The following is a 24635-nucleotide window of genomic DNA, read 5'->3' on the forward strand; positions in this document are numbered from 1 at the left end:
TCAAAGTTGACAAAGACTATGGGAGAGGGGATATCTTGTTGTTCTTTGGGTGTTGTATGCCTATATTTTGGTTAGAGGGTTAGAGAGGTGTTTTATATTTTGAAGTGGAGGTCTCCATAGAAACCTTGTTGTAAAAACCTTGACCATTATAGTGCATTTGCTTCCGGGTACAAGAAGAACACTAGATGTAGGCAGTTTGGCCGAACCAGTATAGAAACTATGTTTGAATTTTCTATCCCTGAACTCTTTACTTTCAAGTTGACTTTATTTTCTGCATAGTCAACTATTTTACGCTGCACTTGATTTATCTTTTTCACCGAGATTCAAGAAACTTTTGAAAGTTTTATACTTTACGAAAAAGATTTTGAAAAGACTCTGATTTTTTATTTTCACCAATTCACCCCCCTCTTGGTGTTGAAACTAAGCTATTATATCTCCAACACAATCGATTATGGGCCCCTATATATAACAAATGGTCAAGAAATGCAAAAAAGAATCGAAATATAGCCATTACAACGACTAGAAAATGATTTCTAACAGTCAGAGTCGTCAAATAATCAATTATTACTCAAAATAATCTATTATTGTTTCAAAAACACAAAAACCCAGAAAAGTGATAATCGATTATGGCTTCAAAATAATCGATTATTGCAACCTGCCACAACTCTAAGGGACATGATAATCGATTATCAACAAGGGATAATCGATTATTGCACAAGAATTTTTGAAAACATGAAAAATGCAACAAACAAGACCCTTAAGAAATTTCTAGGATCCCAAATCGCTTCTATGGTCATAAAATCTATCCTTGGGCAATGCTTTGGTGAAAATATTTGGTAATTGGTGCTTGGTATCAACATACTCTATCTCACAATCCCCCTTTCGGATATGGTCTCTAAGAAAGTGGTGCCTGATCTCTATATGTTTGGTTCTAGAGTGCATAATGGGATTCTTAGTAAGATTTATGACATTGGTGTTATCACACTTAAGAGGTATATGGTCAAGGTAAATATCAGAATCCTCTAATTTTTGTTTGATGCATAGTATTTGGGCACAATAATTACATGCAACAATATACTCAGCCTCTATGGTGGATAGGGCTACACAACCTTGTTTCTTAGAATGCCAGGAAATAAGGAACTACCCAAGATGATGGAATCCTGTCTGACATACCTTTCTTAGTGTTCTCTTTTTGTATTTTTGTTTTTACATTTTATTGTATACGTAGCATAGCTTGTAAGGAACATGGGTTACTATAAAATACCTAACTCCTCTCTTGTAATTGGGACTTTTGAGATGAATGAGAATTGAGTTTTCTGAAACCAGACACAATTCTCTCTTGAAAGTCATAGGCTAGAAAGTCCAAAGACTCATTCTAGCCACCTTCCAACACACTACCTCCATTCTCATTTTCCAAATTGCATGGTGCATCTCCTTCACGACGTACTCCTTCCTCCAATCCGCTTAAGGCAAGCGTCAGGCTCCTTCAGCCACAGGTTCTCTTTCTTATCATCGTCAGTGCATCATTTTCCACTTTTCCACTCACGCATCCTCATTACTCACATTTTCCACTTCGAAGAAACCTCATCTGCTAGGGTTTCTCCCTCTCAAACGCATCATCATCACAGTAAACCTCTACTCCATTTCTCTCTTCACAGATTCCACATCTTTTTCACCATTTCTTCATTTTCACCGCTTGATCTAGTTTTTGGACCAATTAAAAACATCTCCTCACCTTTTTTTATCATTTTCCACCATTCAAACACTTTTCTCACTATTTAAAATCCATTTTCCAACATTTAAACATAGGTCTAGGGTTTTCTACGGTTCAAACCAAGTTTCTTTGGTTCTTCTTTGATTATGCTTCGATCTCGAGTTCTCCTCCGATTAGGTCTCGATTTTGGTTTCTCCTCCAAGTTATACATCATTCCGCTACGTCTTTGTTCGCCGAGGAAGCCTCGAGGAGTCCGAATCATGCTCGCGACATGCACATTCATCATTTCCTTGGAGCCTCTTCCATCACAAGAGGTGACATGTACCACTAGTTTTTTCTATCTATCTTACTACCGCCATAGTCTGCATCTAAAAATCCTACAAGACTAGGATTAGTCCTACAAGGATACCACAACGCAAAAGACACAATTCTCTTAAGGTACTTAAGGATACATTTAACTACGGTAGGGTGAGACTCTCTAATACTAGCTTGGTACCTACCACAAACACATACACTTTGCATGATATCTGGCCTACTAGTAGAAATATATAACAATGAACATATCATGCCTCTATACAAAGTTTGGTTTATGGGCGTACCTGATTCATCCTTGTCAAGATAACATGATGTAGCCATAAGAGTTGAAGCCTCCTTAGCTTTATCTTATTCAAACTTCTTCAGGATTTCCCTACAATGTTTAGTTTGAGAAAGAAACATACCTTTTTTTGTTTGATTGATTTGTAAACCAAGAAAGAATGTCAATTCACCCATCATTGACATTTCAAACTCACCTTGCATAGTCTTAGCAAAATCCTCGCAAAGATATTTATTAGTTGATCCAAATATAATATCATCAACATATACTTGGGTAAGCAGAATATGTTTTCCTACTCTTTTTATAAACAAAGTGGAATCAACTTTACCTCTATTAAATTTATTTTGTAGCAAAAAATTGCTAAGCCTTTCATACCAAGATCTAGGTGCTTGTTTTAAGCCATAAAGATCTTTCTTTAATTTAAAGATGTGATTTGGATATTTATAATCTTTAAAATCTGGTGGTTGTTCAACAAATACGTCTTCTTTTAGATAACCATTTAGGAAAACACTTTTAACATCCATTTGATATAATTAAATTTCATAATAGATGCATAAGCAAGAAGTGGGCGTATTGCCTCTAACTTGGCAACAAGAGCATATGTTTCATCATAATCAATACCTTCTTCTTGATAGTAACCTTTTCCAACAAGCCTAGCTTTCTTCTTTGTGATGTTTCCATCTTCATCCAGTTTTTTTTTAACACCCATTTAGTTCCTATCAGTTGATGAGTGCTTTCTCTAGGGACTAATTCCCACACTTGATTTCTTTCTAACTAGTTGAGTTCTTCTTGTATTGCAACACACCATTGATAGTCTTCTAGAGCTTCCTTTATGCTCTTATGTTCTAACTATGAAACAAAAGCCACAATCATACAATAATTTGCTAAGTTTCTACAAGTACTTACCCTTTTGAGACTTCTCCAATAACATTGTCCAACAATAATCCTCAGGGTTGCTGCCATGTCTTAGCTAAATCTTCAAGTTGAGGATTAATTGTCTCTTCAACTATTGCCTCCTGCAAGTTTTCTTCTTCACCTACATCTGATTCATATGATTCAAGAGTATCCTCAAGGTCCACAATTTCGTCAAAGACAAAATGTATAGATTCTTCAATTTCAAAAGTCTCTGATTAAAGAATTTATAAGCTTTGCTCGTTAGAGAATAACCAAGAAAAATAGCTTCATCAAATTTTGAATCAAATTTACCTAAATTTTGTTTAACATTCTTTAAAACAAAACATTTACATCCAAAAATTTTTAAATGAGAAACATTAGGCTTTCTTCCTTTAAATGATTCATATGGAGTACATTTTAAAATAGGACAAATAGGCATTATACTTAAAACATAACATGCAGTACTCACAACGTCAACCCAAAAATGTTTTGGAATGTTTGATTCATTCAATGAAGTTCTTGGAAGTTCTTCTAAAGATCTATTTTTCCTTTCTACATCCCCATTTTGTTGTGGAGTTCTAGGTGCAAAAAAATTATGAGCGATTCTAAATTCTTCACAAAAATTTCCAAATAATTCATTTTGAAATTCCCTCCCATGATCAATACGAATGGATTTAATTTTTAAATCTTTTTCATTTTGAACTTGTTTTGCAAACTTTTTGAAAACATTAAAAATTTCACTTTTTAGAGTAATAAAGAATGTCCATGTATATCTTAAATAGTCATTGTTGAGATTGTTGATAGGGGGAGCACTGGTTTAGCTGAACCCACAATCTTAGTGATATCTGTGTTTTTTATTATGACAACACATAGTTAATAAAAACTCATGTGTATGTACTTTGTTACATGCATATATGCTTAATGTGTTACATTGTTAAAGCATGTATGTGATATTATTTTGTTCAATGCATAACACTGTGATTGATATGTGATTTTACTCATGTATGCATAACATAAGGTTTTGGAAATGAAAAATCACAAGCACTATGTTTAAACTTTAAAGTGTGGCAAAACAACAGTTTTAAGTCAATTACATTATTGGTGAAATCGATTAAAATTCGTGTGTTTGCACAAGTCTTTTTCAAGTGTGTTGTGTTGAATTTTGTGAAGGAAAGTTTTAAAAAATGTGCTAACTGTTTCTACTTAATCGATTGTATGTGACTTGTATTCGACTAAGTTAGTTATTGTTTTGAAAACTGTTTAAATACTTGACATAACTGTCACAACGATCATATTTTCAAATATGTTGACCAAGCATTTATTATGAATCAATTACATTAAATGCACTTTCAATTAATGCATTTGACTTATATTTTTCTGCTATAATTGAGAAATACATTCGACTAGATTAATAGCCTAATCGATTAAATTGCGTATGTTTTGTGTAATATTATATATTGATGCATGGCTTGATTTTTGTAAGAAGAAGAATTAATCTTTACACTTTCATATCTTTCAGTGTACTTCGTGATATCTTACAGAAGAGAGAAAAAGCTCCAAGAACCAAGATCGATCGTGGTGATCGAAGTCTTGACAGTTTCTTGCGCAACAAGGTTGATTGAATTTGAACGTCTGATCACTCTGCACAAGGTGTCTATTGCTTGATCAGGAACTATTGTAATCATGAAGATTGCCTAGTATTCCCTATAGTGTTCACAGGAAGAAGAACTGTGTTCTTGACTTTTACGGTGTCTCAAAGGGTTTGACAGTAGAAGAGGGTGTCTTGTTTGTTGTATTACCTATATTAGATTAGTAGGTTAAAGAGGTACTTTACATACATTTTTATGTGAGGTCGCTATAAAAACCTTGGTGTAAAAACCTAGATCTCTATAGTGCATTTGCTTCCTGTGAGTGGAAGGACTCTATATGTAGGAAGGTTGGCCGAACCAGTATAAAAACCAGCATTTGAATTCTCTAATCCCTACACCCTACATTATACATTATTATGATGGATTTTACCCGTCATAATAGATCATCATAGTATCCTATTTTTCCACCAGTGATAGTCGATTAATTTGTTTTTGTATTTGATTAAGTGATTTGATTAAGTGAGTTGTTGCAATGCATACAATTTTACTTGCGATTCAAGAAAAGTGTAAAGACATCCTATTTTTCGAAAATATTTTGAAAACTTATATTTTTATGCATCATCAATTAACCCCCCCCCCCTTCTTAGTGTGAGAAACTAAGCCCTTCTTTTTTAATAATTGGCACCAAAGCTCGTTTTTATAAAATATTTGAAAAACAAATCGATTAATATTTTTGTTTAATCGATAAGATCTTAAAAAATGGCTTCTATTTTTGAAACAATGAGGAAAAGTGAATCTGCTTTTGAACTTTTGCATGTTATTTGTAATGCTAAGCGAAATTCAATCACTAATGGATTTTATGAGTCTTTTGAAGCAGGTTTCTTGCGGAACAAGAAAAATGGTATTGATGGGATGGAATCCATAATTGAAAGGATAAATCTCTAGGTTGAAAAGTTTACAAAATTTCTCAACAGGAAGAAAAACAACGAACATCAGAATAAAGAGAAGATCAAGAAAGAAAATGCATCTGGGAATGATCTTATAATGATGGCAAAATCCAAAACGATGAAAGCATGTTTGAACAAGGAGAGAAAGGTTCCATGTGGTATTTAGATAGTGGATGCTCAAGACACATGATGAGAGATCCATCAAAATTCACAAGCATCTCTTAGTGGACTACTGGTCACGACAATTATGGCGATAATAACAAGGTAAAATCATTGGCATTGGTAAAATTCAAACTTCTTCCTCATATGAAATTGATAATGTACTGCTTGTTGAAGGGTTGGAGCATAATCTACTTAGTATTAGTCAATTGTGTTATAGAGGATTGAAAATAACTTTTGAACCAAAATATTGTTTGATAAGAAATGGTTCAACTAGTGAATTACTATTAATAGGGAAAAGATATAACAACATATGCATAATCGATTTCAAAAAAACTTCTTTCAAGTCTGTTGTATGTCGTATGTCCAAAGAAGATGATGCATGGTTATTGCATAAGAGATTAACCCATATCAATATGAATCAATTAAACAAGCTGGTGTGTAAGGATCTTGTCATTGGTCTTCCTAACATATGCTATACTTCTGGAAGATTATGTGATGCATGCCAAAAAGGAAAACAAAAATGTCAATCATTTAAAAACAAGAGAGAAATGTCCACTAGCATGCCTCTTGAACTATTACATATGGATTTGTTTGGACCCTCAAGGGTTAGAAGCCTTGGTGGTAATTTGTATGGTTTAGTAATTGTTGATGACTATTCTCGTTATACTTGGACTTTCTTTATTTCTGCAAAGAGTGAAACTTTCAGGGTGTTCAAGAAATTTGATGTTGTTATACAAAATGAAAAACAGCTCAGAATAAAGTCCATAAGGAGTGATCATGGCAAAGAGTTCCAGAATGAAGCATTCAATGAATATTGTGCGGAAATGGGAATATCTCACAATTTCTCTGCACCAAGAACTCCTCATCAAAAAACTAAAGAACATAAGGATTTGAAAAATAATGCTCATAAAAAACTAAAGAAGAATTTTAAAGAATTAAAATCAAATCATGAAAAAAATTCTTGTAGAACATAAGGATTTGAAAAATAAAATTTTATATTGTGAAAAAGGTAAATATACCAAAATTGCATAATGTTTTTCTGTAAATAAAATAACCAACGTTGAATGTAGCAATAATTTAAAAATTAAAAAGGTTATTAAACATGTTCCTAAAAATAATTATAATTATTATGATTATAATTATGGTAATAAAATTAAAAAATTTTCTAAATATAATTATAGTTATTATGATTATAATTATAAAAATAAATATAAAAGAACCCGTAGAGTTTGGGTAGAAGAAGGAACTACTTGTAGGAACCCAAATGTTGTTACTTGTTTTTATTGCATGAAAAAGGGTCATACATTAAATAAATGTAAAATAAAACATTATGGTGTTCCATGTGGAGAATTTACTTGGGTTATAAAATAATTTAAATATTTGTCTAACTAATCCAAAGGACCCAAATAAGTATTTTTGGGTATCAAAAATTAAGGAAGAAGCTTTTGGGTGTGCACCAAAATTTGGTAAAGTATGGTTTTTAAAAGGTTTAAACCTCTTTTTGGTCCCTAAGTTATAAGTTGGTGTTCAGTTTAGTCCCCGCTTTTAAAAATGTCAACCTTTGATCTCTAAGTTATAAAAAATATTTCAAATCAGTTCCTGCCGTTAAATATCCACTAACGGAGTTAACTTTTTCTTTCTCTCTCTTCTGCTCCTCTGAATCTCTGTGAAGATAACAATTTTTTCTTTCTCTCTCTTATACTCCTCTGAATTTCTGTGAGAAAAAAACAGCTTTTTTGTAGACAATTTTTTTTTCTGCGAAGAGGGATGTGGTGATCGAGAGTCACGACAATGCGTTTTCGGTGAAGAAAGGGGAGATGCTGTTTGGGTATCAGCCGTTTGCGACTAAGGATCCGAAGATATTTGAGAATGCAGAGATGTATGTGGCTAATAGGTTCGTGGGGGAGGGAGAGAAGCTGCTGAAATACGTGCTTTGGTTGAACGGTCCTGAGACCGAGAACCCCAGCCTTCCCATGACTCCTCCTTCCGTCGTTGAATCCAACTTTGCCACTTTCTTCACCATAGGTAATCCTATTCACACTCACATTACATTCTTTTTATAAACCCTAAACTTCTATAGTTAACTATTTAGTTAATTTGAACTTCAGATTTCATGAAACCAGCTCACGATCAGTACGTTTACCGGCACGCCAATGGGTATGCTTTTCATTCCTAAGAGGTTGCTTCAAATTGGATTATGTTGGTATTTTCTTAAAAATATGTTCATTCTCTGTAATTGTTGTTGTTACCTTAAAGCTTGTGTGTGATTGGGTTGGCTCCTTCCCACGTTGCTTTCAAGGATGAAGGTGGAATCACGNCCGTNGATTTCAATGTTGGGAAGTCTGATCGCAGCGAGATGAAAGTCACTGGAAAGCGGAAGAAGGTACATTTTCCCAATTTTGAATTTTCACACTTTCTTGTTGTCTGTCTCTCGAAAGCAGTAGAAGAACAATGGCACTATTTCATGAAATTTTGTGCGTTTGAAAATGTTTTACTTTATGGAAATTTCTTCTTATTCTTCCATTATTAAATTAAGATATGTTTTCATGCAGAATGCACAACACTTTGAGTCCAACACTACTCTGTGTAAAATTTCTACTCCCAATCTACTCCCTCTCGTTGCATTCTACTACAGAAAAGAATAGAAGCTTTTGGTTCATGACTTTGCCAAACTTTAGATACAGTTCAGAGAGCTCTGTGTTGTGCGGTTCTAAAATGGAAGAGAAAAAAAATTGAATTTGGAGAATCGTTGACGACTGCAACAGGCAAAAGCAAAACATTCTTGAGTCATGACCCAACAAAATTTTAGAAAAAAAATTGTCTGCAAAAGTTGTTCTTTTCTCAGAGAAATTCAGAGGAGTATAAGAGAGAGAAAGAAAAAGTTGTTATCTTCACGGAAATTCAGAGGAGCAGAAGAGAGAGAAAGGAAAAAGTTAACTTCGTTAGTGGATATTTAACGGCAGGGACTGATTTGAAACATTTTTTATAACTTAGGGATCAAAGATTGACATTTTTAAAACCGGGGACTAAACTGAACAACAGCTTATAACTTAGGGACCAAAAAGAGGTTTAAACCTTTTTAAAATGAAAAAAGAAATTGATAATTTTTTTTAAAACTATTTCTCTTTCTTCCTTAAGTATCGAATTTTTGGGCAATTTAAATATTTTTTTAAGTTACTCAATAAGGTGTAGAGCCGTCAAAATGGGTCACAACCCGCGGACCACCCAACTCATGCGGGTTGAACCTGTGGTGAGCCGGGTTGGCCCACCAACCCACCTACCTAATTTTATTTTTTTAATTTATTATTTTATTTATGAAACACTAAAAAATAAAACACTTTCTTCACTCACTGTGTATATAAAAAAAGTAACCTCTGCTCTCAAAAATCACTCTCACGGTACTTTCTCTCATTTGACGGTGCTCTCACCCTCACTTCACTGAAATTCTTCAAGGAACAGGTAAAACACCCTTCCTTTTTTCTTCTCTTTTCTCCACATTTGCTTTCTCACTTCTCTTTTTTTCTTTTTTTTTCAAAAACCCTATAAGGATAAAAATAGAGGTTTGCAAATTTGTTTTTTGTTCTGGGGGATTTGAAGACATGGAATGATTTTTTTTCATGTTCTGACATGCTTGTATCAGATTTTTTTCATTTTATTTAAACAATTTGAGTATATATTATTTGAACAAGCTCTTTTTGATATCTTTGAATTTGGGAAATTATGTTACAGGTTAAACTATTAATTTTTTGTTCTCTTTTTTTTTTACTAATATTTTTTTATTGATTGTCGGAATTGTTCTAACATTAGGAAAATCTTTATTAGTGAATTTGGAGACAACAAGAACAAGGGTCAAGGGTTACAACAATTGATGTGATCAACTACATTCAGGTTGGTTTGACATTCAGGATGATTCAAGAGAGCATACTATTGTGGATTTATCTATTGGAGATTCTACTATCATAAATGGATAAGGAACAAAAAATGATGAATATAAGAAACTTATTTGTATGTTTTTTGTCTTTGTTTTTGGATGACATTTGGATTATATTGTACTTTTTATTATTATTTTGAATTGTCTTTAACATAATTTTTTGGGAGTGAAATTTGTTTAAATTTAAATTACAGAAAGTTTGTATTTTTTTTTATTTAAAAAAATATAATTAAATGGGCTAGTGAGCCAACTCATTTACCCACCAACCCATGGTGGGCCGGGCCAGGTCGAACCGGGTTACCCGTTTTGACAACTCTAATAAGGAGAAGTACTCGTTTATACTTTTTTTATTTATTATGACTTATAAATTTATTATATTTACTACATTTGGATTTATGCCTCCTATTTCCCTTTAATAAAAATTATGATAACTATTATTTATTTGTTTTGTCTTATTTTTTTTTATGGATTATATTCAGGGGGAGTTTTATATTAAAGGGGAGACATTTTTTAATCATACATAGCCGTTTTTAATAATGATACAAAAGAGAGGAAATATGTTTAAAAACTTAATTATATTTATCTTTTGTCTACTAATCCCTCTTCTTTAAGTCATGTATGAGTTACAGATCAATACAGGTTATAAAAAGCTTGAAACCAAAATATTTTTTATCATCATAAAAAAGGGATTGATTGTTAGCATAAAGCTAAAGAGAAAATTTTTTGATGATGTCTCAAAGTCAAGTCTCAAGTGCTCTTATTGCATGAAGATATTCATGAAGACTTGTCTTTATATTAAAACTTTTTTAACTTAGTAGATTGATAACTATTATTTATTTGTTTTGCCTTATTTTTTTATGGATTATATTCAGGGGAAGTTTTATATTAAAGGGGAGAATTTTTTTAATCATACATAACACTTTTTAATATGATACAAAAGGGGGAGAAATATGTTTAAAATCTTAATTATATTTATCTTTTGTCTACTAATCCCTCTTCTTTAAGTCATGTATGTATAAAAATCTTTAAATCAAAATATTCTTTATCATCATAAAAAAGGGAGAGACTGTTAGCATAAAGCTAAAGAGAAATTTTTTTGACGATGTCTCAAAATCAAGTCTCAAGTGTTCTTATTGTAGGAAGATCTTCATGAAGACTTGCTTTTATATTAAAACTGTTTTAATTTAGTATATTGATGTATAAGATGTGGTTTATCTTTGATTTTATGTATTGTTTGCCTTAAAATTAATTTTTAAATCAGAAAACCTCATTTTATACTCAAGATAATCAATTACCAAATTATAATAATCGATTATCAGTAATTCATTATGACACTTGTCATAATTGATTATCACGAGAAATTATGAGAATTTTTAAATGCATTCATTAAATGCATAATAAATTATCATAAGTGTATAATTGGTTATCATAATTAATTATTTGACAACGGATTTTTGAAGGTATCCAGTGAGATCTATATAAATTATATTGGGACTCTCATTCTAAAATATGATACATACAAGAAGTATATTTTCTAAATTCTTATATGCATAGTGCGGTGTTAAGTGTTCTAGGGTTTGTTGAATCCTTGTGATGTGGCTTTGAGAACTTGGCGTGTTGGCATAGAGCGAGAACTTTCACAGGGAGTGTGATTGACTGTTGTTGATGTTATCGAGTTGAAAGTTTGTCATCCCTTGTGAAGCATTTGGAGGAGGTGTTCATCCCTTGTGGGTTGTAGGGAAGTGTTTTTCATCTATTGGGGTAACAAGAGAGGTGTTCTAACCTTAAACTGTTTTATTTTCGTTGTGATTGTAATAGTTTGTTGGTTTGTGCTAGTGGAACGTTAATTCTCGGTTGAGATTAATAACTGGACATAGGATCTCTATGATCCGAACCAGTATAAAAATTATTCGTGCAATTTTCTCTCTTCCTTACTCTTTTATTTGTTTAATTTGGTATTAATGAATTTATATTTAAGAGAAAATTATTAAAAGAACGATTTGCGATAAGAAACCAATTCACCCCCTCTTGGTTTATTGAACGCTTTAACCATTCTGTTGCACCGCTCTGACAAAGAATACCGCACAACTAGAAGTGGGTAAAACTCAGAGGAAATCTCGGCGAGGTAGCTTAGTACTAAGAGTTGTACTAATACTCAAGGAAATCTCGACGGGTAGCTGAATACTAGGGTTGGTGAAAATACTCAATTAATCTAGGGTAAATAGAGGTTATTAGTTGATGAGGAATACTAGACGTGGTGAATAATACTACACAACCAGAAGTGGGGAAAACTAAACTAAACGAGTCTTAAAGGCATTCAGAGTGTTTAGGGATACTAGGAGTGGTGAACAATATTATGCAATCAGGAGTGAGTTAAACTCAACTATACTTTATTGAATATCTAAATGAACCCTCTAAGTTAATTTAAAGAGCCCCTTCATCCCTTCTAGTGTTTTAGAATATAGTGCTCAGTCGTGAAAAGAAGGTAAATAACAACGGTGAAAATGACATTGACCCCACCCCCTATTTATAGTCCAAATGAGTGCTTAGATGGACGAATCTCAACCGTCGAAACAAACAAGATCTAGTGATCCACAGTTCGCGTCCTTTCGTTTCAACGAGCACACGAATCCTGAAAAACCCTCAACTGACACGGTTAGGAAGTAACTGCTCATGTAGTTAAATTTGTAGACTGATCAGTTGCACAAAAATCCTATCATCCCATCTAAAACGCATGGAACCTTCTCTAACCCAAAAGGCCCTTCGCATATCAAGATGCCAAGATATGCTCAGGCTTGAGGGGCTTATGTATAGTGTGACCGTCTAGTCAATAGAAGACCAAACAATTTCGTTAGCTTAGAACCCCAAAAGAGTTGACCGACTAGTCAAGCGGCCGAGTTAAACGAGGATTAATGTTAAAGATGATTACATTAAATCTAAGAAAGATTATTACCAATTCGGTCATAATTAGGTTTATGTTAATCTAAAGTCCATTCCAAAATATATAAATACAGGTCTGAAGTGTTGTGGTAGGTTGATTGCATTTAATACACGTTTAACTTTAGTATCGTCAAATCATTACTAACTTTGACATTAGAGTGCAATCTGCAGATAATTCCTCATTTTGACCGAATGATAACAAATACAAAATACAAGAAAAACTTTGACCTAAACTTAAAGTTAAAAGAACAAATCAAGAAAAAAAAGTTGAACACAACCCCCACAAACCAAAACACATAATATATTCTTAACTCATTCTCTCATCTTACTACCATGAAGGTATAATAAGAAGAGTCAATACATATATATATATATATATATATATATATATATATATGAAAACATATTGAACCTTTAATTAGGTTTGACGCTAATAAGACTGAAAACGAGGAAAGACAAAAAAGAAAAATCTACTCATTTTTTACACATATATATATATTTAGTATACAAATAAAATAAAATAAAAATCTAATTTTAGCATATTTCATATATTTAATATTCCCAACAAAATTTTATATACATGTGAAAAGATTTTGACACATTCCCATATATATCTAAAGATTCGCAACTGAGACTTTGATAATATATTTCAATACTCAATATTAAACATTTAGATCAATATCAAACATTTGTATTCACATTTTTTGTTATTATTTAAGTTAAGTTTAACATTTATATCAATTTATATATTTAATAAATTTGTTTAAATACAATTATCTGTATCATTATTTTCTACATTTAATTTAGGTAATTTATAGTTTTAAGGGAAATAATGTTGGAAGAGTAATATATAGATTACAAATTGACGGGAAAGACAAAGAAAAAGCATAATTATATTATCAAGTAGTTGAAAGATGTGTAGTTACTTTTAGTGGATGGATAGTTACTGTCCACTATATTTTTTACAGTTGTTTTAAGAGATGATAATGTAATTCAAAATTATATAATATTTCAATATAATTAAAAATAAAATAAAAATATGGATATATGTACACAAAAAAGAAATATCATGTTATATAGTTGTCTTAGCAGAATTCAAATAACTTAAATGAGGAGTTATACATATTTTGTTGAAATTATCCTTTGTAAAACCTTATTTCAAAATTAAAAAGAAAAAAAGAAAGAAAAAACTCAGGATATGCCATAATGAGGTCTCATGATCGATATTAATAATTAATGAAACTAGTAGATACATGGTAATTATACTATAAAAAGAAGGAAATATGTTATTGAATAGTGACAAGGCAAGCATATATCTTTAACTTTTGTTACTTAGATATCATTGTGAGATCATTTTCAGAAAGTACACATTGAATATATGTGACTAGCTTCTGTTACCTTTCTGAAGACTCCTGATCTTCCATGAGATTAAACATCTTCTTCACTGTGGTTGATTTGTCACTTTGCTATGAACTCTCTATGGGGTTTGTCTCTTGAATGAAAAAAGTGTTATATATAAACAGCTTCCTTACCTTTCATCCTCTCTAAAGCAACCTTTTCTTTGCTTCTCTTAATGGTATGTTCTCTTTACTCTTTTTCATTATTTTGCATCTTTCTATTTAGTTCTGCATGTTCTTCTTGTGGGGTTGGATACTTCTAATTTTGAACATACATGTTCTTCAGAAAAACAATATTATCAATTTGTATAACAGGATTAGGAATTATTATAGGAAATATAACTAGCCTATGCATTTTTCTGAAAAATGATGTTGGAATAAATCGATTATAAAACCCTGTTAGTTTATGCATGAGGATGCGCAATCAATTGATAGAATGTTCTTTGCAGGTTTAGAAATTATGGGTCCAAAGAAATGGTTTAAGAGGATTGTTAAATTGAAGAAACGGAAGGAAGATAAATTGGAACAAGCTAAGGTATTTGTTTTTTGTGATCATAGTATCATCCATTATCAAATATTATTCATAAATATCGCTAGAAATGAATTTTAAACTTAATCAGGCTCACAAAATCAATTTATAAGAAAAATTTGTATCCAGTTATATACTATAAATTGGTCTTATCTATAAATTGGTCTTATCTCTAATCGTTGATGTAAAATTTTTGACAAATATTTAGTTTAATGTGTTTCTAAGATACCATTGTTGATACATACGATGGTTTTGAATTGAGTAGGTGCAATTCACCCCTGAAAAATTAGATGAGTCGTGGGAGGAAAAGCAAGATGAAACTCTTGAAGAGTCAAATAGCATTTCTAATGAAGGTTTGGTGGTGGTAGAAAGGACAGTTCCCACCAGGTTGATGGAAGACATTGCTGCTACTCGGATTCAAAATGCATTTCGTGCATTTCTGGTACATATTCTCTGCATGCTGCTTAACACCATTTGTTTTATTACTTGATCAATTTTATTTTAGATTTAAGAATGAAATACAATCTTTTATAATTTAAAGAAAAAATATATATATATTTCATTTTGTTTCTGGTATAAGTTTTCTCTATTCCTTTTACTGCTATACATACCCATGGTGACTACTGAGAAAAAATCAAATCTGCACAAAATCCTGTTCCATTAATCTTTTATAAAGATTATGGGAAAAAAAAAAAATCAATGATTGGAACCATCTACCTAGCACAATACTGCTATCTATGCAGGCAAGAAGAACGTTGCACAATCTAAGAGATACTGCACTAAACTACACGATAAACATTGCACCATGGAAGGTAGAATTGAAAGTTGAGGCTGCCAAAGAACAGGCAGTAACTGCACTGAACTATATACATACTTGGAGCAGAATACAGGAACAGATTAAAGCTCGCAGACTCTATATGCTAACAGAAGCAAGGATTAAACAAAAGAAATTAGAAAACCAGTTAAAACTTGCAGCTGAGATTCATCAGCTTCAGGTATATTACTACTGTCACCTTGATAATGTTTTTAGCTTTCAACTTTTGTTAACTAAAGTACTGAACAAACCATTGTCGAAATCATGATGAAGAAAATATGTTTTGTTGGTAAATGTATGGCAGGTGGGATGGTGTGGAGGTTCCGACACAATGGAAGAGATACTTTTCAGGATACATCAGAGAGAAGAAGCAGCAGTCAAACGAGAGCGAGCTATGGCATATGCCTTCTCTCATCAGGTACACAAATTTCAACATTTTATGGTTTCTTGAGTTGGAACTTTTGATCTAAGTATTTAAAAATTTAAAATATTATTTATTTTGGAGTTGTAATTCCTCTCATAATTTTGTTTCTAAAGAAGGATTGAAAGAATGTGGTGAATTCAAATTATTTTTATTAATGTTTTTAATGACACTATAACAGTAAACGGGTCACCCGCTCATCACGGATTGATCACTTAGTAAGTCAATTCAACCCTAATTCAACCTTACTCATTTGTTAGCGAGTCAGACAAATTTGAATTCAGTCTGACCCACCACGGGTTGGTGCGTAGATGAGTTGGCTCACTAATTCATTTAATTACAATTTTTTTAAAAAAAATACAAATCTTCTATAATTCAAATCTAAACAAATTTCAGTCTCAAATTTCACTCGCAAGGGATGTTTAATTAGTTTTGAAAATAGGAAACTTAAATAATTTTTTCAAACAAAAAAAATAATAAATATTTTTTTTATAAAATTAAAATTAAATTTTAATAAGATAAAATTAGGTTGGTGGGTTAGTAGACCAACCAGACCCATCACGGATTCAACTTGGATGAACCGTGTTTAAATGAGCCGAATTTAAATCTTACTTGTATAAAAAAAAATACAATTTTTTTAAATTCAACTCGGTTTAAACTTGTGACGGATCGGATTAACCTGACGACTGTGACTCATTTTCACCACTCTACACTTTAGTATAGAATCTAAGTTTGAAGATATGAAGCATTATTAGTACAAAAGGTTGTGTTACTAGCCAATTATATATTTGGTGTGACTTTTAAGTATTTTACAATAAAAGTAAACTAACTTGTTACTTAATTGATGACAGTATAAAGTCTTTTACACTAATAAATATAATCTACGTTAACTTTTAATGTAAAACACCTATCAAATAAAATGTATTAAATAATAATGTTAAGATTTTGTTTACCTCAAATCCATTAAAATAACATGATTAATATCAAAGTTCAAAGCGAACAATGACTATAAAACTATTGTCATGATAAACTTAAAATTGAAACATTTTTAATTTAAATTGAAATATATTATATGATTTCTAATTTTACTCATATTAATAATATGGGTATTAATTAACTCAAAATCCAACTTAATTAGATTAGATTAATTGGATCAAAATCAAATCAAAGCAACTCACTCTTGTGTAAGTTAAGCAATGAGTAATATGGATGGATTGTTTCTTCTTGCATCTTTTTTTTTTTCTTCCTATTATATAGAAAAATAAAATGAATCTCTCTCTTTTGCTTCAATTTTTTCATATTTCGATGTTACAATTTAAAATATAACTCAAAATTGAATAGTCTAGAATATAATTTTAATTTAAAAATATATTTTAAATTATACAATTCCAAATATACAATTCGAAATTTTAATGTATTTCATATTATAGAATTGAAATATATTCTTTAGATTAAAAAGTTGAAGAGGTGAAGATAAAAATTCTACCCCCACATCAAACCCTATCCTATATTTTTTTAAGTGGGCTAGATTATAGGTTTGTCCAAATCCTACCAAACTCTAGTTCCACCCTAGTCATCCAAATATGAAATTGCCATCATTTTTTAGTTTATAAATACTATATATACTTGCAAATTCTAAACATTACAAAAGAATTAATAATATTCCTAATTAAAAATTATCAATCATCACCTATCTAAACGCAATTCTTCATTTTTATTACATTTATAAATTTCAATTTTCAAAACAAAAAGGGTTAAATATGTTTTTGGTCCCTTAACTTTCAGTGAAAATTGGAATGGTCTCTCTTCAAAATTTTGACCTAATTTAATCCTCCAACTTTAGAAAGGTATGAATTTAGTTCTTTTAACTAAATTTTATTAGGTTTATTTGATGTTTTAAGCATGTTTCATGATAATATTTGAGTTTTGTTTCATTGTTAATTGAAAAATGTATTTGAAACATTAAATAAATTAAACAAAATTTGGATAAAAAGACTAAATTCAAACATTTCTAAAGTTGGAAGACTAAATTAGGTCAAAGTTTTGAAAAGAAACTTATTCTAATTTTCACAGAAAGTTAAAGAGAAAAAACCCAAAAATACTCTTCCAATAGATTATATGAAGATTTTATTAAAAGAAAAGTTTCAAAATAAATATAGATGTTCAAGTGGCCATTACTGGTTCCACTACACTACCGCTACACCACTAGCATAGCCCCTTATGTAAACCTCTTTTGTGCTAAATCTAATCAACTTTAAAGTTATCAACAGTCTGCATAAGTATTCATAAGAGAAGGAAAAAAAATTCCCATACCTATATCATTTTTATAGAAACTTTATTATAATTCTAATTTAGAATATTTTATTTTATTTTTTCTTTTATATCCTCATTTATATAAAAAAAATCTTATATCAAAATACATTTATACCTTATCTAATTTTTACTTTTTCCTAAAACTTGGTAAATACAGAAGGATCTTATAAAGCAATTTTTTAACTTGGATGAGTTCTATCGTACTCTATCGTTTTTAAACAACTCTTGTAAGTTTGCTCGTAAGATTCCAAGTTTAATATTTTTTATTTAATTTTTGAAAATTTAAACCGTTAATTTAATTACCATAATTAAATATGAATTTAATTTTGGTGTTCTAAAATGTATTATTCATTTTAAAAATTTATTTTTTATTAAGTTTTTTTATATGGACAATTCATATTTTAGAAGTAGTAAATTTTCCTAGTCTACCTCAAAAGAAAGATCCAACAGTGATTATAAATGAAAAAAAATTAAGTAACATACATAAAAAAAAAAAAAAAAAAAAAAAACTACAAAGTCTTAGATTTTTCATTGAAAAGGATGTTTAATTTATTCCTAAGAAAATCTCAACACATGCGTGTTTCTTACATGAACTAGATCTAAATTTAAATTGCTCGGAATATTTTTTTTATGTTAAACTTTTTTCTCCATTTTTGTTTTTTTTGGACAATGATATCATGACACACTTTTACATTCATTTGACACATAGCATAAGAGTAAAATAGTCATAAAAATGTAAAATTTTATATTTTTTTAAGAAAAAAAAAAGTAAAAAGTAAAAAAAAAAAGATAATGTGAAATGTAAAAAAAGACAAGTGTGTCAAAAGAATATTTTTCTTTCTCTTTATATTAAAGTGAAAGATTTTTATTTTCCTTTAAGAAAAGAAAAAATTTGACCCCACAGAGCATATTTCAGTGGAGGCCCAATTGCAGGCAGTATTTGGGCCAGGCTATCTACAGCGTTGGCAAAGAAAGCTGGGGTTGGAGCTGGAAGGAGAGGTGGGTAGCAGCTCGTCCATGGCAAATCCGGGTTCGTTTTCCTGACCCCATCACAAAGAAAACCACTGACAGCAAAGTTCCATTGTCTAATTCTGAGTTGTCAAATACAAAGGAAACTCCGAAAGGGAAAGAAAACAACATTCCAGATCTGTCTAACAACAATCTAGCCAAATAAACCACGCTGTCTCCTCTGTCATCTCTGCTCATTAATCAATTTCATCACGTCCCATTTCTCAAGCACCCTTATCACTGTAATTTTTATTTTTTTTTTCATATTACGTTATTTTATCATTAATGGATTTTGGATAATGTCTAATATGATCTTGCAGTTTTTAAAACCTTGAATTAGGTTAAAATAACATTTTCCGACCATTCTGTAAAACTTGTGTAAAGGTAACAGATGTGAATGTTGGTCATAGTAGTAGTACTGATACACGACTTAGATGAGATAAAGTTTATCTTTTTCTTAGAAGATAAAACACCCAATTGTCATATTTCAGTGAGCATCCTTTCAATTAATCAATAAACCAAAAATGAACAACAAAAGTATTATCTTTCATCTTTCATCCCATGTCAGATAGCTGTTGTTTCTCTGGTTTGGAGTGGCGTAATTAAGTCTCTTGTGCATTAATTTACTATCATGGGATGATGATTTCCAGTGGTTTAATTTAAGAAACATGGCGGTGAATCTCTGTGGTGTCATATTCATTAAATACTTGCCACTTTCCACATATAGTAACATGAGTTGTATGATGTACGATGAGTTGATGAGGCACTAGAATGTTGTTTTTGATGTAATCTGATTTATCAACCGACTAGCAGCCGCATTAACAAGGGAAAAACAATTGCACGAGAGGCGAAAGTTGTGTTTTTTTAATATGATATATTTGATTACCCCTTGAAGAAGGTGGTTAAGAAGAATAGGAAAGATCTTTTGAGGTTGTGAGATTTGCTTGGTTGCAAGGTAGGGGACCACAGACAGGTGTAGAAGTATGACAGTTTAGTGGTACCCATGAGAGTGAAGTGTTTCATAATTGAGCTTGGTTGTGCTCATCAATCACCCTCTCCTTTTCATGGCTACCCTGCAGATGTTGTTTTTTTACTTTTCCCACTTGTTCTTACCTATTGGAATTTAACTACTCAAATCATGAGTCATGATGGACTTCTGCCATTACCTCATGTTACTGTTGTAAGACTGAAAATCCAAAAGAAAACACCTGATATTTTTTTCTAGAAGGAAAGATGTGTGGTTCAAAATTGGATGGTAGAAAACCATGCTACTAGAATTTAAAGCTTCTTTTTTTTTTTTCATTTCACACTCTCTGCATTAACTAAGCTGGTAGGTGAGTGGGTCATCAAAGATGACTTGCGGATGTTTTCCTTTATCACGTTAACTTTTATATTCCTAATCAAGCTTTCAGTCGCTGTCATAGCATACTAAACTAGCTGAAGAACCACAATTATGACATGTGAAAGGAAAAGCAGCAAACCATGCTGAATTTAGGATATTTGCCTTTTTACCAAGCTCGGAATCAAAATCGGCTTCAAGCAACCCTTTCTCCTTTGTCAACAGTTTATCTACTGTTCATCGATAATGACTTCTCAGTCAAATGCTCCCAAATTCGAAGCAAGAAAGAGAAAGGTGTAATGGAGCTGTAGATTTCTTTCCAATTGTTTTTGAAGATGAGGAAGCTAGTGTCTAGTGACGGGTGGATGGTTGCACGAGAAAGTAGTAAAAAAAGGAACAAAACATCAATCATTCTAATGCAAAGACAACCCTCTTTCGTTTCCTTCATATAACAACTTAGGAATCAATGAAACAGTAATCATCTTCCTACATTTCTTTTTCACTGCACTTTCCACAACCATCAGATTAGAAGAAAGAAAAAAATAAATCTTAAAAAGTGTTGTGAGAAAATATGATTACTTCCAATAAAAGACCATCCTTTTTCTCTCATTTCAAACAACAGAACAACATTCACACTTACCATGCCAACAAATCCAAGCAAGATTCCTATGTCGGCTTATTTTGTTTTACCCTGTTTTGTCATGGAGAGAACCCATTATTCTGCATCTGGGTCTGCACTAACTAGGAAATATACAACAACAACAACTACTAAGAGCAAGCTAGTTCTTTTATTCAGTGAGAATGTTTTTCAAATCACTACAACAAAGTAGAAACGAAAGAAATACAGAGATGACGAAGTCACTAACAAAGGGAAAACATAGTAATAGCAATCATCGAACAAAGATGAAACCAAAGAAACACAGCACTGCATGTCCTAGTTATTGAGCACGAAAAACACATAAAACATCAAAATACCGATGGATGCGAAGACCTGAATATCTGTCTCAGATTTTCTTCATTCCCACGGCATAGGCCATTGACATCAACACATCTACAGATCCAAACCCAACTCTCTTGAATTCCCATTGCAGCTTGAAAATTCATTCAACCTAATATTCCAAAAGCATGTTCTCTTTATCAACCGAGTCAGTTATCTTCAATGCAACCCACAAGCCCTAAAATAACAAACAAAAAAAATACTGAGTAAGAGGAACGAAAAAGGAGGAGGAACACTATTGAGATTTTAAGAATTGGGTTGTGAGAAAGAACCTCGGGAAGAACAAAGTTGGGATCTTTTATGTGTTTTTAAAATCAATGGCGAGAATCTGAGGAAGCAGAGGACGGCTTGTCGGATACGCCGTCGTGCTCCTCTTCACCCTGAATTCGTGCTGGAATGCGAAAGCCAGAGAATCCACCGCCGTTGGAGAAGCCGCCGGCGACGGAGCCCTGGTGGATCAGCGGCGAGAAGTAGTGATGGTTGTGATGGTGGTGATCGACCGAAGGGTCTATCCAAGCACGAACCGAAGGGGTGTTACTGGACTGAAGGGGTCCCCTCTGAGAAAAAAATTGGCCAAACGCCGGCGCCGGCGTGTTGAACACAAACCCACCGCCATGGCCACTGTTGCCACCAAAGAGCAACCTGTGCTCCTCCGAGTGGTGGTTCTGGTGCTCCGACCAGGCGGAACCGCCGTCGAAGCCGAGCGCCGTTCCGGCGAATAGCACCGGCTCGTTGTGGCTCTGAGGCTGATGCTGAAGCATGATAGGGTCCTGAAAGGACTGCAACGACAAACGCAGATCTTGCTGCCTCAAATCCGGTGGCGCCGGAGGGTAACTCTGAAACGACGTCGTGGTAGCTTCGACGGGAAAGAAAGTCTTGATTGTCTCAGCAATGTTATCAGTATCCAAAGACGGTGGCAGAAAACCAGGACCACTGGTGTACTTGCTGGTGCCAATGTTAGCATTTTCACTCTCCAACTGTTGGTGAGAGAATTGCTCCGGAACTCTGGTAGCGGCGACGACAACGTTGCTCTCGCCACGGTTGCCGAACGCTGTCGGGTCTTGTTCGGCAGGGAGAGACTTGTTCTCGCGGAGGGCGATTTCCTGCTGCTGCGGCGGTTGCATTGACGTGGCCGTGGGGTTCCATGGAGGGAGCTCCGCGAGCTCGTCGATGGCGGTCTTGGCTTTTTTTATGAGCCAGTCCACCGCCTTGCTGGGGCGGTCATAGCCGAGGCGGTCCTGGACATCGTAGAATTGGATGGCCGTGTGAGCTGCAAGGCGCACACGGCGGTCTCTGGGGCCTTTGGCAGTGCAGACCTTGCTGTGACGGTCCTTCCGCCCGGTGGAGCGGACAATGTGGCCGCCTTGCACCTCGACGATCTCGCCCCCGCCGGCGCCGGCTCTCATGGCCGATCTAGACGGTGTTGGTGCTTGGTGAAGGAGATGGTGGTTCTGTGATTCCCCCATCTTTCTCGCATGTTCGGTTGAAGTAAGCGACGAAGGCGGTGGTGGAAGAGGAGGGAGGGAAGACCGTTTCTTAGGTAGTTGAAGTGGGTTTAAGAGCTCCGTGTCTAAACCTGTGTAAGATGGTTCTTCATCTTGTCGTTGTTGAAGGTGTAGAAATCGGTTTCCTCCTTCTTCTTCTTCCTCGGTTGTTACATGTCTTGTGTTGAACACAAGATTTTGATGATGAGTCTGAAGATGAAGATGATGATGATGAAGATGATGATGACGACGATGCTGATGATGATGGAAATTCCTGTGAGGATCCAGAGTCAGACCCTTGCTGGTGTTGATGCTGGTGTTGGGATTTTCCTCTTCCAGCTTTTTACGAAGCTTTGCACTTATTCCTAATGGGTTGGTGATTCTTTGCACTCCCAGCTATGTTGGTCGTGCAACTGCCACAACTCTGAAACTGGCTTCTGTTTCTTCCAAAAAAAGTTCATGCCATTGAATTTTCCCACTTCCATCACCATAAAACTAAACCAAACTTAACCAAAGCAACAATGATATACCAAGACCCGACCCTTTTCAGCCTAACCCATCTTCTCTCTCTCTCTTTGTCTTTTCTTTCTCTCTCTCTCTCTCTCTCTTTTTTGCCTTTTTGCTAATTGAATTCCTTTTTACGCTTATGTAATGTAATGTAGTAACGAGAGTGGAAGCAGAATACGGTTGGGTTGGTTAATACCCTATTGGTCTTGGGCAAACGAGCTTAGGGAAGCACCCAAGCGGTGTCGTGTTGCAAAATTTTGAACAGATTTTCCTCCATATCTCAGCTCATAGGGAGACAAGAGATAAGAGTTATAGGGAAGAGGAATTGATTCTGGCCCTATGGGAGGCCTTCTTGATGGCAGTCGTAAAGTTGACAGTGTTTGGTCGGAATGGAGGTGTTAAATATCCGTGACTGCATCCCCTGCCCCTCTTTCAGACCTTGTTCTTATACCACACTACACTACACACCCATTTTTCATTCCATCTTCCACCCTCTTCCCCCTTTTCCTTCTCTACATCCATTAAACTTATATTCATTTACTGTTTTTTATTTACCCTCGTCCAAATCACATCATCTGCAAATTACATAATTTCATGGAAATAATTTATTTTTAAAAAATTGTTAAAACATTATGATTCTAATTTTATTTATATAAATCAGTACCAACTAAATTGCAAAAATCATTTTTTTTCTTTTTTCTTTAACATAGTCTTATGTAAATTTAAACTCTATGTTTATTATTAATTGAGTGTATCATATTAATTATATATTATCGAGTTGTTATTAAATTCTTTATTAATATTTAATTTTAAATTTAAGATTTACATATCTCAATATAAAGCATATAAATAAATATAAATCATTTTTTATAAATATGGTAAAATTGAATTAAGTTTAAAATTTATTTTTTAAATACAATAAAATTTTATCATTTAATAATTCACCAGATTAAGTCTAACTTTAATGAACAATAATATAACTTTTCTACGGATGTTCTTGTAAAAGCTTATATCTTCTATAAAATAAGATTAATGGTAACTTCTTGTCTTAATT

The 24635-nt window shown here is 33.0% G+C and overlaps 3 protein-coding genes across 4 annotated transcripts; 2 read left to right on the forward strand and 1 right to left on the reverse strand.

Annotated features, from left to right (window-relative positions):
- The first annotated feature begins 888 nt into the window (after positions 1-888).
- LOC106752763 lies at positions 889-8546 on the forward strand. The gene is made up of 5 exons (XM_014634523.1): positions 889-1005; positions 7665-7926; positions 8010-8058; positions 8158-8284; positions 8454-8546. The coding sequence occupies exons 1-5, from the start codon at positions 889-891 to the stop codon at positions 8544-8546; spliced, it is 648 nt and encodes a 215-aa protein (XP_014490009.1).
- Positions 8547-14331: 5785 nt separating this feature from the next.
- Positions 14332-19707, forward strand: LOC106756254 (protein IQ-DOMAIN 1). 2 transcript variants are annotated; one of them, XM_014638594.2, is made up of 6 exons: positions 14332-14348; positions 14619-14704; positions 14964-15140; positions 15442-15693; positions 15817-15930; positions 19151-19707. In XM_014638594.2, the coding sequence occupies exons 2-6, from the start codon at positions 14630-14632 to the stop codon at positions 19418-19420; spliced, it is 888 nt and encodes a 295-aa protein (XP_014494080.1). In that variant the 5' UTR covers positions 14332-14348; positions 14619-14629; the 3' UTR covers positions 19421-19707. The 2 variants fall into 2 exon arrangements, with proteins under 2 accessions (XP_014494080.1, XP_014494082.1); XM_014638596.2 differs by having other exon boundaries at positions 19163-19705.
- A 1655-nt stretch (positions 19708-21362) lies between these two features.
- On the reverse strand, positions 21363-24078 carry LOC106756253 (transcription factor TCP4-like). Its single transcript, XM_014638593.2, has 2 exons — positions 21863-24078; positions 21363-21768 (listed from the first exon to the last, which is right to left on the reverse strand). Exon 1 carries the CDS (start codon positions 23054-23056, stop codon positions 21905-21907), a length of 1152 nt encoding a protein of 383 aa, XP_014494079.1. The 5' UTR covers positions 23057-24078; the 3' UTR covers positions 21363-21768; positions 21863-21904.
- Between the last annotated feature and the right edge of the window lie 557 nt (positions 24079-24635).

This window comes from Vigna radiata, chromosome 2 (assembly GCF_000741045.1).
Source record: "Vigna radiata var. radiata cultivar VC1973A chromosome 2, Vradiata_ver6, whole genome shotgun sequence".
NCBI lineage: Eukaryota > Viridiplantae > Streptophyta > Magnoliopsida > Fabales > Fabaceae > Vigna > Vigna radiata.

Bases quoted from the DNA above. Each gene is read 5' to 3' on its own strand.
- LOC106756254 (XM_014638594.2), top strand. From the start codon at position 14,630: ATGGGTCCAAAGAAATGGTTTAAGAGGATTGTTAAATTGAAGAAACGG. The intron at 14,705-14,963 runs GTATTTGTTTTT...TGAATTGAGTAG, and splicing joins ATAAATTGGAACAAGCTAAG to GTGCAATTCACCCCTGAAAA. The intron at 15,141-15,441 runs GTACATATTCTC...CTATCTATGCAG, and splicing joins ATGCATTTCGTGCATTTCTG to GCAAGAAGAACGTTGCACAA.
- LOC106756253 (XM_014638593.2), bottom strand. From the start codon at position 23,056: ATGGGGGAATCACAGAACCACCATCTCCTTCACCAAGCACCAACACCG.